General features: G+C 46.0%; 1 protein-coding gene across 3 annotated transcripts; it reads left to right on the top strand.

Annotated features, from left to right (window-relative positions):
- The first annotated feature begins 10,620 nt into the window (after positions 1-10,620).
- Positions 10,621-15,562, top strand: pex2 (peroxisomal biogenesis factor 2). Of its 3 annotated transcripts, none has more exons than XM_052054691.1 (3): positions 10,626-10,721; positions 11,352-11,447; positions 14,196-15,562. In XM_052054691.1, exon 3 carries the CDS (start codon positions 14,198-14,200, stop codon positions 15,131-15,133), a length of 936 nt encoding a protein of 311 aa, XP_051910651.1. In that variant the 5' UTR covers positions 10,626-10,721; positions 11,352-11,447; positions 14,196-14,197; the 3' UTR covers positions 15,134-15,562. The 3 variants fall into 3 exon arrangements, with proteins under 3 accessions (XP_051910650.1, XP_051910651.1, XP_051910652.1); XM_052054692.1 differs by having other exon boundaries at positions 10,627-10,721; positions 11,426-11,447; XM_052054690.1 differs by lacking the exon at positions 11,352-11,447 and having other exon boundaries at positions 10,621-10,721.
- Positions 15,563-15,912: the final 350 nt, after the last annotated feature.

Raw genomic sequence — 15,912 nt, 5'->3', positions numbered from 1 at the left:
GCCTAATTCTTTCTACGCCATTACGGCGACTGGGCATCATTCAGAAGAACAGCAACATTCAAATGCGTAAACGAGCGCGCACAAATGCAGACGCAAAATGGCGCCTTGCGCTCCTCGCTTCACATTTAAAGGTTAATGTACAACAGGTTATTCTTTTATGTGCGCCACCGTGTGTCTCCCTCCCGCACACTTTATTGGCACACAAAAACGCACCAACAAGTCGACGCTCTGTTGCCTCCTCCTCCCGAGGGTGATGTTTGACACAGCTTGGGTGCTGCCACAGCAATTAACCCCCTTGTTAATGAGAGGAGCGCTGTCGAGCAGCCAGATGGCACTGGGCTGGCACGCTGCCACACACACACACACACACATACACACACACCAAAATACAGTATACGTGGCAGCTGTTTATGCATGACGCATGGCGGCACGTCACAACTAATCGGCTGGGCAAACAGCAGGCTGGGAGATGCCAAGGGTCGAATCACGAAACGGGGGGGAGGAATCTCTTGAGAAGCGTGCGCGAAAGCCGTCATGATTGATTGACGTCGTCATTAGAGCGGCTGTAGCACGGGCTAGGTCAGCCGTAACGTTCCGGATATGATCCGATTATTAGTTATGAGATCATGCAATGGGGAGAGTGGTAATATCCTCCGCGGGGCCCGGGCACGGGTCCCCGCGCAGGCCTACCACGGGGCCGCGTATTGATCAGTTAGCTTGAGCTAATAGGGGGAAGAGGAGCCTGACCTGGGAAAGTCAATACGGAGAAAAAGAGACACTTCCGCATCGTGTCCTGACAGAGTGGCAGCGACGGAGAGCGAGCAAAAGTCGAGAAAAAAAAATGGCCAGATCCAAATGATCTGGAGTTTGAAAACGATAACACCAATGGCGTGCTGTCAGGGGGTAAAACCACCGGTGAATGTGGCTACCTTTACTTGGCGAGATGAGAAATTTTAGCAAAGCTTTTTTTTCACCTTCTAACTAACTTTCCAACACTTTTACGGGTAAGAAAAACGGCACTCAGGATAACTGCAAAAACTCTCCGGGAGATTTTATAAAGAAAAAAAAAGACACTTACTCGCACATCAATACATTGATAGATCAGCCTGTGTGTGTGTGTGTGTGTGTGTGTGTATTCTGTATACCATCTGAATGCAAAATATAAATATAAAAATAAACAAAACAAAAAAAAAAAAGAGGAGGAGGAACGGAAGCGCAGATAAAAGACTGAGGATTTCACCACACAGCCGTGCACGCAAGTACACACACCTGGCTGAGTGATGCCACCCTCGAGGGTGGCTTCAATCTGATGTATTTAATGTTGACGCTGGTGGCAAGAAACACACGCGCAAGCACACACACACAAAACTCACCCGCTGTTTCAAACTGCCTGTCATTTCATTTCATGAGGCCTGATTTACTCATTTCATTTATTTTAGTATGACTATATGTGCAGCCGTTTAAAGCGCTCAGGGTAGAAGGTAGATCCCTCACCCACCCCCCATCCCGCCCCGAGCTCACTGACTGCAGAGCCATTCTGCCCCCTCAGTTCAAATCATGGCGAAAATGCCCCAAATGCCACAGCCCCGATTTGGATGGCAGCTTTAATTGCCGTCACTCTCTCTGTGCCACGGGATGGAGTCTGTTCTTCATTTTTCAGATGGCTTGCGCCGGTGGCACAAGATGGCGGATGCCTGGTTCCTTTTTTACACAATGACATCAACCAAGCAGCCTTCACGTTCTGGGTTTTCTCCTAAGATGTGCAAAAGTTTGAGTTTTGCCTTCTACACGTCATAAAATCAAAGGTGCGGTAATGCAAATGGTTCATCGCGCTGCAATGTTGCGTTCGCCCCTTATAACTACAAGCGGTCACCGTCGTGGATTCACGGAGAGTAAATACCAAGAAAAAAAAATGTCAAGTTGTGTTCATCCCCCCTCAAGGGGATTGAGATTGCAATGGTGAAAAGTTATTGTCACCATCTTGTCTTGTTTAGTGCGAAACTTAAAATAACCCTCTCAAAGTGGGGGGGCGGCTAAAACACAGGCCCGGCAAGTCTTTCAGGGTTTCGCAGCACTGCGTGCTGGTAGGAAATATCATTGAAGGGATTTACATATTGCCACGGGGAGAGTGCTGATGCGCTTATCTGCTGTGGAGCTCGGGCTCCCTGGGGAGGAGCAGCCCAGTAGTCCCTGAGGCCAACTTTCCCCTCCCCTCTGTCACTGCATGGGGAGATTTGTGTTTGTGTGCATGTAGGTACGTGGTTGATCATCAAAGTTAACACAAGCGTCTGTTTTGAAATTTAAGGTTAAGATACGTACTTTTGGGCCGGTCCATCAAAGCGAGAAGTCGTCAGCTCGACGTCGGACATCTGTGCAAAAACAACAAGAGTTCACATTGTCACTTAGCTGACTGAGAGGTCATTTTGGAAGAAAGTCAACAAAGAAAAATTCAACAACATTATAGTTGGGCTTCCGTGAAATGGAACGGAACACTTTTCCCAAGAAATAATAACTATGATGGTTTTTCCAGTGTTTATTTCTTTTGTTTGCATTGCAGCAACACAAAGAAGCAGAAGGAAAATCTGCTCATTTCACACACACAAGTCCCCAAATGGACTCTCTTACATTATTTTGTCCTGCCATTTGTGGACTTGGGTATGGAATGATGAGATGTGCCAATTTTTTTTCTTTGCGTTGTTCCAAAGCAAACAAAAGAAAAACATGGGGCGACCTGGGATTTTAAAAATGGCCACGACTTTGGGGGAGAACTGGCCCATTGTCAGACAGAAGCACAGGGCCGCCAATATTCTTGGCCGTGGCAGTTGTCGAAGACCACAAACAAAAAGCAGCAAGCATTTAAAATAAAGTTCTTCATAAAATGAAAAATAGTATATGGTGATGGAGTGTATGAAAGAGAGAGAGAGAGACACGGTACTATAGCGATGAAGTATTAGGCACTCTATCGTTGCAGTGACAGGGGTCATTTGGAGAAAAGCAAATCAATAGTGACAGCTATGACTCATTGGCCAACGCGCGTGTGTGCATGTGTATGTGTTTACCCGCATTCAAGTGTGCATATCAGAATGCAAAGTTTTTGTCTCGGGAGAATATTTTTATGAGCGGTGTGCAACTTTCCAGAAAAGACCATTGCATAGGTTTTTCAAGATATGGCGTGCGAATCGATTCAAGGACTGTTCGATATGAAAGTGGACTGATTTGATATGGTACGGAGCAATTTGAGACGGGATCAGGCAATGTTTTTTTTTTGTTGTTGTCATTTTACATACTGTTGAATGAACTACATTCACTGAACCGAAGTACAACTAAAGCCAATGTTCAAAGTATTTCAAATGCGGCATGCGCGACTTAATGCTGACTGTGGCCTTCACCACGGTCAGTCAGCAAATATGTTTGTACAATTCTAAAAAAATTCCAGTTCACGCATTAAATAATAAATGAGCCCCCCGCCCCCAACTTTTATTCCATGTTGGGGGGTTTTCCATTTTACATATACATACAGGTATAGTATAACTGGAAAACAAATGCAAGAATTGAAGTAAATCTTCACAGAGGGATGTGCTTCTTGCCAGACGCGACCCCCCCCCCCCCACATCCCTCAACATAAAAATGGATATTACACTGCAGCTGCACCGAGAGGACCCTGGCACGCATCGAGCTCAGTGGCTAATATAGATGGACTGAATGAATATGTGCATGTCTTTGTAATGTCGCGGGTTAGAAGGAGTTACGACCTGCTTATATTATTAAGGTGAGTCGTGGGCTTGGTAGGGTGGCCTAAACAGCTAGTCAATTCATTACAGATGCAATCCCTTAAGTACATGAATAAGCGCACTGCCTCCTCCACTGCTCTACACTGTAAAAGAGACAAAATATTGGTGGGATGCAGGGCACTTTCGATAAATCAGAAAAGGGAGCAAATTAATAAGGAAAAAAAAAAACTCCAACAACATTAGTTGATTAAGTATGTATGTGCCGAGTGACGGATGGAATTTACAGGCAGACTGGCCCGGGTGTCCGGAATAAGGTCTCATTACGGATCACCGTGCTCGTGTGTGTTCTATTGATAATCCTTCACCGGTGGTCACCGTTTCATGAGGTCCTGCAATCTCTGCTCATGGGCCCTACAGAGGTTAGAGCTTTGGGAATCCATTTATTTGTGGCAAGATTTCTGAGATGATGTATGTTTGCTGGTTTTATAAAGGGATGCAAGTTTAAACAACCGTGATGCATTTATTGTGTGCAGCAACGGTGTGACCTCATCTTTTCTCCAAAATATTTCTACCTCCTCCTCTGTAGATAGAATATGATAAAGAGATGAGCCCCCTAAACACTTTGATAAATGCTGCCGCGTGACGTCTTCTTTTGTGCCTGTCCGTTTTTGTAAATGTGACTGAAGACATACAAAGATTGGATTTAACTAATAAAGGATTGAGAAATCAGAACTAAGCACACGATGAACAATAATGCTAATAATAATGAAATAATTATCATCATCATGAAGACTCGGACCGACATAGTCAAACTGATGGTACCGTGATGAGGAAAGAAACGTAGAAATTGCAACAATCATTCACAGAAATGCTTTATTTCCTTCCTCTGTCAAGGTTCACGTTTTCTTCCATTTAGCCTTCATTTCTATTCCTTGCTTTGTAACGGCCAACCTTGTAATGTTCTCCTGTCTCTTCCGTTCTCATCTACTTGCCCCTCACCCTCTCATCTCGTTTCTTTATCTCTCCAAAAATGGCTATCCCATTTATGCAATCATTTCATTTCTCCACTCTCCTTCGAGCCTTTTGTCTGGAGCTAGGTCAACTGAAAGCAACCAACGGAGGAGGGGGGGGGGGGGGGGGGGTGGAAACAAATGCAGAAATGCGTGCGTATGAACAGATATTACAAGATGGAGGAAAAAAATGGAATACAGTACTACAATTCAGAGTGATGGTGACTACAAGGAACACGAGAGCTGCCGAGTGCCCACGTCAAGGCCTGCATGTTCAAAGTAGCGCGTGCAAAAGTGTAAAGGTTAATTTTGTCCCTCAGAAGCCAGTGGCATGCGGATTGCAACAATGATGACAGACGATAGCGGGGATGGGCAAGTTAAATGAGTGCGGAGGCCAAAATTGTTCATCAGTGCTACTGCGGGGGGGGCACAAAGGGCTTCCTAACCAAATAAATGACAAAAACACCATTACAAATAAGGACAAAATATGTGCATGTCTGTTTGATTAGTTCACTGAAGTTGTTTCCATCAGACCAGCAAGGTCCCCGCACCAGAAGGTGATTTTATTTGTTTGTTTAATTGCTATTTAACAGCAATGGCTATATAGATATATCAACCAAGCAACGGTTTGCCAAACTTTCGGTCAAAAATGTGGTTACTTAGAAGCATTATAAAACAATCATTTGACTTTGTTCAGCGGAGAGATCGGTGCTGTTGAACGGTCTGCGGCTGGATGGATGGAGGTCTTGAGGAGCCGACGATGAGAAGAAAGGAGCGTTGGCGCGGAGTGCCGATGCGGATTTGGAGCTGGGAGTCGCGGCTTGGAGTTTGAAGCGGATTACGTGGGACAGGAGAAGTGAACTAATCTCTTTTCGTCAATGGATGCTACAGCTTTGTGTTTGCTTTCAAAACTTAGCTTGTAGCAGACGTGTGCACATTTTCAGCATGACGTCTCTGATCCACTGGAGAAAGGACACTTTGATCCTCTCCTCTTTCATCTAGAACTGCTTCAGACAACAAAGTGTATGCAGAAAATTGGTGAAGATTGAACGACTGTCTGTGTCCTATGTGTTGTCTTGTGTTATTTCTGTTATTTTGACTTCAAAATGGCGCCGCGAGAGTGGCTGCCTTTCCAGCAGCTCCTATATTTTGTTGTTCTGCTTCTTACTTTCATAACTTTGCTGCTGTGAATTGGGAATTTCTCCATTGTGAGACTAATAAAGGTTTTCTTCTTCTTCTTCTTAAATAAGACAGGCCCTGCCGTCAATGTTTCAGATGCACTAGGAAGAGTTCCATTCCGGTATATTGATATATTAACCAAGGTTTACGAGGGCAGAGCACTACATATGTAAGTTCGGCCTTACGGCTGACCTTACAATGCACTTAGTATCCTGTACAGGGAGTAATGCTGCAGCCACTCCCACAAGCCATTTATTTCAGTTAAAGACCGCCAAGCACTCATGAATCAGCTTTAGGCAGCTCTCTCAGTCTCTCATGCATTTTATTGTCTTTTTTGTTTTTTTTTGGGTCGGGGGTCCGATTAACGCCTCGTTATATTTATCATCAAAGAGTTCTATATCGCAACCACGAAAACATTGGCACTTTGCCTTACCTTTTACCTCCCTGTCTTCTCAAAATGTCCTTCGACGTAGCACCCGGCGGTTGTTTTTGTCGCCCCACCTATTACAACCCACGAGCCCACCCGCTTTGAAAAGTCCTTGGATTGCAAATAGAGACGACGTCCCTGAAATGTCTACACTGCTATCGGCATCTCTATTGATTTTAATTAGGCTAATTAGTTAATTATTTCATGGATCAAATGGGGGGAATTCATTTCTGCCCGGTTGCGGGGGAGGATTCTCTCTGGCCATGGTGGGACAGTGGAGCTCATATGGTAATGAGGACTATCAATTATCACTCACAGCCAGGTCATTAACAAACACATTAGCATAGTCAGCCACCGCAACACGTTGACCTCCGGGTCTCGCTCTCACGTCTGTTTCGTTTTTTTTTCATCCGGGCCGCTACCACTTCAAGCGATGCGCGAGAGTTGTCCGTGAGAGAATGATCAAGGACGCACGAGGGAGTTGTTGTGGAGTCAATGCCAAGCGTTGTACCTGAAAGGACATCTCGAAATGATGCCTGCAAAAACTCTGGCCAGAGGATTGTCAATTTGAGTCCGACCCTATTGTACATCAACAAGACCTTACGCGACAATTCAATCCAGATGCTGGCCAAGCTCCGATTACAGAGTTCATTGCATTGTTTACATGCTGGAAAGGTCCATAAGTAGCTCTAAATGCTCTTCATTTGATTGGATTTCACATTATGGACATCGGAGCAGAAACGCACTGTTGTCCCCGGACGACTATAATAGACTGTTGCGCGAGTGACTCCATTTGTTTGTATTTGTGTACCAATCGAGAGGGTGAAAACATCCAAAGCGGCCTCAATGGACAGCCGGCCCACAATTCAAGTTTGGCGAGTTAACACAATGGAGATGCTTCTGAATTTTTTGCACCACTTTCTTCAACTGCCGAGATGTTCTTTTCTTTTTTTTGTCGCCATCAATGCCAAAACGGTTCTACTGTCTCACTAAAGAGGCAGAAGGATTTTTATTTGTTATGTTTGGTAGTATTTTGAACAAAGAAAATGTCATTTTTAATCAGCTCGGCAATTTTACCCTTGTCTACTCCGGCAAGAATAAGCTCTTGGTCATTATCACTTTAAGTGGACATGTATTTATTTATGTATTTATTTATTTATTGCAATGTAAACATGTTTATTCTGCAGCCTATTCAGGAAATGCACCAAACAAAAGCCCCAGGAGGGGAAGGTGGAAAGCTGTTGAATGCGAAGAACTGTAGCGTATTGTATTCCGGTGACTTTTGCAAACTGCATGGAGAGGACACAACGCCCTGCCAACCTCCACTGCAAAAGTCAAGTCACAATTCATTTCGTGATGCTCACAGAAGTACCAGTTTCAAATTTCAACCGCATAGGCAAGCATTGCTTGAATAACATTCTTGACACTCTTACAACGGTAAAAATAGAGATGATAACATTTATATTCTATCAAGCAACCGGGAGCGAGACGACTATACCTCTTTCCTATGTCGCCATAAGTTGCATCTGGAGTTCTATGGTCATCAAGTTACTTTTCCCACAGGGACCCACCAAGTAAGTGACAGAGAAAATTACAGTTGTGGGAGCAAAACATTCAGAGTTTGAGGGGAGTTTAAATCCCAGTCGAATTGTTGAAGTCGTGCCTGGCATGCATGACGGTGCTTCGGTCAGCATAGATGTCTGGTTGAATTTTCCATTGGATCACTTTAGAGTTTCCGCTATTAAAAATATTCCCTCTGCAACCTTTGACGACCATAATTCCAGCTATGCCCAGTCCAAATTTCTGCCGGCGCGATTCAAGCGTTTGTGTTCTACTACGGTATGATAGTTTGCAAGGGGTACATCTGTAGGTCTTGCTACCACGGGTCACCAGAAACATCCCATGAGTCGAGCATTAGAAGAGAAAATGCATTATCGAGATCTAGGAGTGCAAAGCTATTGCCACTCGCACCTCCTCTGTATTATTGAATAATGCATCATAATAACCACAGGCTTGTTGTTAGAAGGACCATGCTTGTTTCTTAACATCATGACTGCCCTACTTTTATCACGTGGTAAAAGGGGGTATTGAATTGGCATTAATGTTTCAAATGTTTACTACCAGCCAAAACAAAAGCCTAGAGCTGAGATAAACAAACATACAGTACTTGCATGACAGGGGTGCCAGATTGTGAAACCCCCCCTAAAAAAATTATATATATATACGCAGTACATATATATCATGCTTTAATAAGACGAGAAATGTGAAGACCACATTGCATCCAGTATTCCCCATTTGTTTAGGATACTCCTTGCATATGAAAGATGAACATCTTAGCCAGGTTCATGCTGTGAAGCTAGAATCCACCGATTTAATCATTTGATTCAAAATAATTTGGTGGTTTGATTATAAAATGCTGCATCCAAAAGTGCTAATGCAATGGGACCACAATGGGCACTTGCTTTCAGTCTATGGTGGAGAGTACATAGGAGAGGACACCAAAAAAAATAATAATAATAAATAAAAAACGGTGGTGGTAAGCAAAGTAAAAAGTGCTACACTGAATGATGGTGAATATCAATTAGACTCAAAGAGCATCAGCTTCGAGGAATTGTGGAAAGAAATGCAGTATGCCTCATTTGAATCGTTTTTGAGTGATTAAAAACTTTTGGTGAGCGAGTAGCTTCACAAAAATGCAAGTTAGGCTTCTTTGACGAAGGTGCATAATTTCTACATGATAAAAGACAAAGTTGCACATGCAATACGGTTCGGGAGCAACATAAACCCACGGTGGGTTGAATTACTTCATCTTTTTCAGCGGACAGGGTTTATGATGTAGAGTTCACATCAGCCTTTAGGACAAGGGAGCCGCTGGGTTCTAAACGCATAACCTCGTTAAGAAGGCCCTTGAATGGGCCTGGCTGACCAAAAGCCGTCTCTAAAACCTTGTTACGCTTAAGTTGATGCACAGCCCAGCTCAGGCAGACTACATTCTGTCGTTAAATTATGTCACATGACAATCCAGATGATTAGAAAGCTCGCTTGTGTGTGTGTTTTTTTTTAAATATGACTTGGGATCAGTCTAACTGATCTGTGCCACTCCGATTGAACCATAATGCAATTTGCCACCTGTTACAATTGCCATAGCTTTATGAAAGTGGCCCCTGTACTTCCTCCTGCTATTTGTCTGACAGAACAGAGGCCATCTCCTGATGAGCATATCCCAGGGAAATGGACGTTCTTTGATTTGGACTGGATGTATAGTAACCCAATAACAATAGTTGGTGGGAGCAAATTATGCGATACAAAATTCAGTTGATTCAATTTGTACTTGTTTTTTTATTTTTTAACTAAATGCTGAATGCACTGTGTTATTTGGAAGCATATTGTTCCGGTGAACTGCAACCGAAATAAATATCAAATGTTTAATTGTGGCTTCTCTCGATTTATTTCGTTTATATCTGGGCAAATGGCAATGAAAGTGATGTTCTGGTCTTTTCCGTCCAATTGCAACGGCACCTCCATGGAAGACAGTGTTGAAAGGAAAAATCTTGTTTGACTTTACGTGCATACTGTATATAAGGGAAAACAAAACGTAAGTACCCTTCAGTAAATTACATCAAAATGTCCCAACTGACCACAGCACTCGTGAAGGCAGAACTTTTTTTTCACCTATATCCCAAAGTGCATGTGTATCTAACGACGTGCCCGGTGAGTAATGCAATCTCACCTGCAGCATCGCCTCTGAGTTTGCCCTCATGTCCAATTCCGGGAATCTCAACCTCTGCGCGTGCAGTGTTTTGAATTCCTTCGAAAGTTGTTGAAATGGGTTTGCCGATGAGCTCTGTGTGACATTCTGCACTTGAAAGTTTGCGGACGCGTTGACAGCGGTACTCTTTTTCCGCAATTAGGCGTTGCCCTGGATGCGTTTAATTGAAGTTCACGCGTTTTCCAAATAAGTGCATAGTCTTTCATTGAAGAGGCAAGCCCTCATCGTGTCGTGGGTTTTTACTAAACGACAGAGGAAAACAACAGCAGCACATCACGGATGAAAGACAATATATTCGAATTGTTGTCCTTTTGTCCATTGTTTCGTCTCCATGGGAGGTTACCACAACAGAAAAAGTCCTCTAATTTTATTTTAAAGGGCACACGGTCTCAATACAGTTTACCGCTGCGTTGACGTTACGTCAGCTGATTGGCTATAGGGTTCGTCATGGGGTGTTTGGTGACGTTGCATCTTACTATTGGTCACTTTCTTTGACAGGGCGGGATCAACGTTGCATCCCGGAAAAAAACATGGTTGTGTTGTCTGTCAGGATCACAGTGCTGAGGAATTCCTCGTAAACATTGAATTTTCTTACCTGGAAATGGGTAAAAATATTTCTTCTGTCACGCGGAAACGGGTTTTTATATTATTAAATCCCATAGGTAATCTATTCCCGCACACCCTGCTTGTTTCGAAGAGCATATTATCACTGTCGGATGTCTCGTATGTGTCCACAGCGTCGATCTTTTGTCAGTACTTTCAACATGACTATTGCTTTTATTATCGATTGCCTGCAAATTAAATCAGAAAACCGGCAGATTACTCGCATTCGATGCAACGTGCAGACCAAGATGAAACTGCAGCATGGCTGCATTACTTTGAGAATGTCGCACACTCCTCCCATTTGATTCTTGTTATTCGACTAAATAATCAATGCCAGAGATCAAGCTCTCTGACATCTAGATTCAAGGCTAACTTGATCTTATTGATTTCTTTTGACTATTCACTTCATCTTTCTCATCCCAACCATCACTCCTCTACTCTTATCTATCCTGCGGTTATATCAGCTTTTTTTTTCTCCAGTGGCTTTGAATGCGCTGCTCTCACACAGACTAATCCCGTCTGTGATTATCTAATAATGCTCTTTAGTTATCATGAAAAAGAATCAAATGTGGGGTTTTTGAAGACTGATGGGTGCCAAAAAGTTTTAAAACAGAGGGCAATGCAATTTTAAGCAGCAAATGGAGTATGATAAACATGAGCCATGGCTAGCCTGGACCTGAACAAACACCGTTACTTTACACCCAAGACAGACTTGGCCCACTGAATAGGTAAGGCCTACTAGAAATAATGTAGTCATTGAAACGCCAGATGTCCAAATGGTGGTACGGAATCATCATGAAGCTTTGCTGCTTTTGTGTACTGTATAAGAACAAAATGCAATGGCCTTTTTAGCATCCCCCTTCCTTTCACCTCCTGCTCTTGACAACCTCATCCCCCTCCCTTGACACCAAAGCCAAGGTCAAGAAGAAAGTGGCGTTTTCCTGAGTCTAAAGGCTACTCCCTGGGCGCCTTGCCCCTCACTATGGCAGATATGCTTCAGGAATGTTCCCTCCTCTTTTATTGTGGCCGTCAGTTTCAAGGTCAGCTCCTATGGACATGTGTGCTTATCTGCCCCCACTCCTCATATTTTGTTCCTCCTTGGCTATCTTTGCGCCCAGTTTTTTTCAAACCCTTCCACTGTATCAGCAAACAGTAGCACCACAGCGCAGCCCGGGGTTTTAGGATGCCTTGTCTGACATATCGGTCTTTTTAATCTGTCCGATTATCACATCCCCGATTGGGGGCGGGGACTCTGATGTATTTCTTTGTGTGTGTGTGTGTGTGTGTGACTTGTTTTTTTATCATCCCTGAACTTTTCCACCTGGCCTTGTGACTCTCCGAGGGATGCCGTTTTGTCGGGATTGATTGGTTGCCCGGCTGAGCCGCCAGGAGGGAATTATTAAGTAAATCGACCGCGCGTACGTGCGGGTTTTATATGAGTGAGCTTCCGCCGTTTGCGTGGAACAGCTCTCGAGTGTGGCTTGCGTACACGAAGCCCTCGACTCTGACAAAACGCCTGACTTTTGACTACATGAGAACCATGGATTTCTCGCTGTCCAACAATACTGTATGAGCCCCGTAAATTCAAATGGCACTGACTGAAGTGTCGGCTTGTCGTATATCGGGCGGCAAGTCTGAAAGGAAACTGTCGATAGCAATCCCGGCTATTGATATGGCAGTGGGCCGGAGATGTAACATGCCCCCCGACTCTGCGCTATCCTCTGGATCCCCCACTACATCATAATTACATTAATATTGACAGAGCCTTGACAATAGTCACATTACTATTGATAGGTGGCTGTCAATACAGTGTTTCCCCAAATAAAACAGATTCATTCAGAACTTGTAAACTGCTCGATAAAGAGCTTTGAAAAGAATATTGGACCCGGCTGGGTTTACTCCTCCCGGGAGAGCTGGTGTTGCTGCTGTGATGGGGCTTTTCTGCACCTGGCTATGTGTGTGTGTGTGTGTGTGTGTGTTTGGCAGCGCACTCGATAGATTGATTGAGCACAGTCTTAGCGCATAGATCAAGGCTACTCTTGACAAACGTACAGTAAGTAAGGGATGATTAGGCTAAACAAAATGGAGCCTAGGCGGCCCGGTAGTCCAGTGGTTAGCGCGTCGGCTTCACAGTGCAGAGGTACCGGGTTCGATTCCAGCTCCGGCCTCCCTGTGTGGAGTTTGCATGTTCTCCCCGGGCCTGCGTCGGTTTTCTCCGGGTGCTCCGGTTTCCTCCCACATTCCAAAAACATGCGTGACAGGCTGATTGAACACTCTAAATTGTCCTTAAGTGTGAGCGTGAGTGCGAATGGTTGTTCGTTTCTGTGTGCCCTGCGATTGGCTGGCAACCGATTCAGGGTGTCCCCCGCCTACTGCCCGGAGACAGCTGGGATAGGCTCCAGCACCCCCCGCGACCCTAGTGAGGATCAAGTGGCTTGGAAGATGAATGAATGAATGAATGAAAATGGAGCCTATTGAGTGGTTACTTCACACTTGGAGGCTACTTTTATGGGTTTTTTTTTTTAATCCAAACTCCCCTTGGGTCACATGCGCGGTTCTCGTCACGAAATAATTTCAAATTCAACTCAATGAATGTGTCACACCGGCTTGCTTCAACACAAATTCAGCCCTCCCTCCCATCGATTTGCTAATTCTAACTTCGTCGGACGGCAACTCGTCCCATCCATTGAAACATCATCAACACAGAGACGGTGAGCGAACCATTGCTCCGCGCATTACATGAGCTCTCCCCCACCTGTGAGCGCCTTCTCAAGTGACCATCATCTCCCTCTCTTTCCGTCACAACTGCCATATTTACCCCCGTGGAAATCTCCAAAGCCTCATGACAAATCCAGTTCAGCCAGAGACACAAAAGCCAGTGTCAAAAAGCGCCCCTCTCGGGCTCTCGCCGTCACTCTTTTGCTCCGTCTCTCCCGAGTTGCCCACTTCCTAAAGCATTTCAATGGAGGAAAGGGGGTCAGATAAAAACCGGGGAAGTGAAAGCGGTTTGCCGCGCAAAATAGTCCGGACGTCACAACGGCGCCATCCCGCATGGAGTCGACTCCGGGGAGCGGAAGACTGTTCCACATTTGGCAGATGTTGACGGCGTAGCAGAGACTGTGCCGTTAGCCTAATCCCTCGTGATGTGATTTGTATACACACTCCTATCTCCAGAGGGTGCAGGCACCAGGAGCCTCGGTCCTCGCCGTGTGTGTGACCACCCCTCCCCGCCCGTTCCTTTGCATTGCATGGCTCAAAGGTTGCATTAAGGATGGATTTTAAATGTGAAAAGGGATTTCGCTCCGTATGTATGAGGAGAAAATCGGCCTCCAAACAAGATGGCCTTCGCCTCAGGGGCCCTTGCTCCTGCTCCACAACCAAGTTGTTCTCGACTCGTTTTGACTCTGTGGGTACTTTCCCAAGTGTGGCATGCGAAATAGATTGGCCATTGACATCTGTCGTTGTTGTTTTCGCAGGTATGGAAAAGTCGGGCGAAAGCGCCGGTGAGCCGGCGATCCCCGTCCTGCGCATCAGCCAACTGGATGCTCTGGAGCTCGACTCGGCCCTGGAGCAGCTGCTGTGGACCCAGTTGTGCCACTGCTTCCAGAATTTCCGCCCGGGCCTCCTCACCCCTCTGGAGCCCGAACTGAAGGCTTTGCTGCAGCTGCTCCTCTGGAGGTTCACTCTGTATCCCGGCAGCGCCACAGTCGGCCAGTCTTTACTGAGCCTCCGCTACGGGAGCATCTCCACCTCCCCGAACCGCCGCGAGTCTCTGTCCCACAGGCAGAAGTTGGCTCTGCTTCTGCTAACGGGAGGTCCTCGCTGGCTCCGAGAGCGATCCCACAGCCTCCGACGGTGCCTCGGTTTGACGTCAGGAGCTCCCGTTTCTGAGGGACTCCAGAAGGCCCTGCGCAATTCCCTGGCTGCGCTTTCGGGCTTTGCCCGTCTGGCAAGCATCGTCAACTTTCTTGCGTTTCTCAGAACGGGTTACCACCCGGTCCTGGCCGAAAGGATGGTTGGCGCTCAAGCGGTTTTTAGCCAACCGAGCGTGACGCGGGACGTGACGTACCAATACGTGAATCGGGAGCTGCTGTGGCACGGCTTTGCAGAGTTCCTCATTTTCCTGTTGCCGCTCATCAACGCCAGCAAAGTGAAAGCTAGCGTCTATTCTTTTGTGCTCGGGAGGGAGCCGAGGGGCGTGGGCGGCGCGCGGGACAAAGAGGGGGCGTGGCGAGAGTGCGCGCTTTGCGGCGAGTGGCCGACCATGCCTCACGCGCTCGGTTGCCCGCATGTGTTCTGCTACTATTGTATCAAAAGTCAGAGCGTTGCCAACGATTGCGTCCGCTGTCCAAAATGTGGCACGGAGGCCGCACGACTGGAGCCCGCCAAAATCGAGACGCCGGTCGGGCATTAGAAGGCCCTTTTGTCCGTTTTGAGCAGCCCCCCCCCCCCCCCCCCATCTCTCCCGCCCGGTTAATTTATTCTTCGATCGAAAGAATCGAGGAATGACGGTGGAATTGAACGTCGGGCTATATAAAGCCGGACTTCGGACGGAACTGTTTGTCTTTGGCGGACTGGACAGACTACCGCCCCCCCCCCCCCCCCCCACAGAGCATACGTTTAATTAAAGAATGTGTTGATTTATGCTTGAAATTCTCTCCAACTATGTGTGTGTTTGTTGAAATGGGAATATTTGTTCTGATGAAAAATGCAGAAAGTCAGCTGAATAAATAATGGGGGGGGGGGGATTTCTCATGCCTCTCATCATGGCTAAATTAGCATTTGTTGTGTATTCTCTGCCTAAATTGTATTTCAACATCATTAAAATTGATTTCGGGCCTTCTCTTGGGTGTTTATTCGGTTAAGTGGAGGGAGGGAGATGAGGGAAAGTTATAACAATCATGGCGCTCGCCTCTAGACAGGCCTGGTCGTGATCCATTTTCACAGCGCCCCGACATCCTGGAGATCAAGGGGGCAGCCGGGGGCTTGGATTGACTCGCGCGGTACTCGCGCACACTTGACAGCGAGCCTCTCTCCTCCCTCGGCCCTTCTCTCTCACTCTTGCTTGCCTTTCCATCTCTTCCCCACTCGTAATCTCCAGGGCCCTTGCCCCCATAAGACTGTCGTAAACTGTACCAAAACCCCGGCAGTCGTCTTCTTCCTCGCAGGCGAATTACTCTCTAATCCCTGTAA

This window comes from Hippocampus zosterae, chromosome 20 (assembly GCF_025434085.1).
Source record: "Hippocampus zosterae strain Florida chromosome 20, ASM2543408v3, whole genome shotgun sequence".
Lineage (NCBI taxonomy): Eukaryota > Metazoa > Chordata > Actinopteri > Syngnathiformes > Syngnathidae > Hippocampus > Hippocampus zosterae.
The sequence above is the reverse complement of the archived record's forward strand: the minus strand, read 5'-3'. Positions and strand labels throughout refer to the sequence as shown.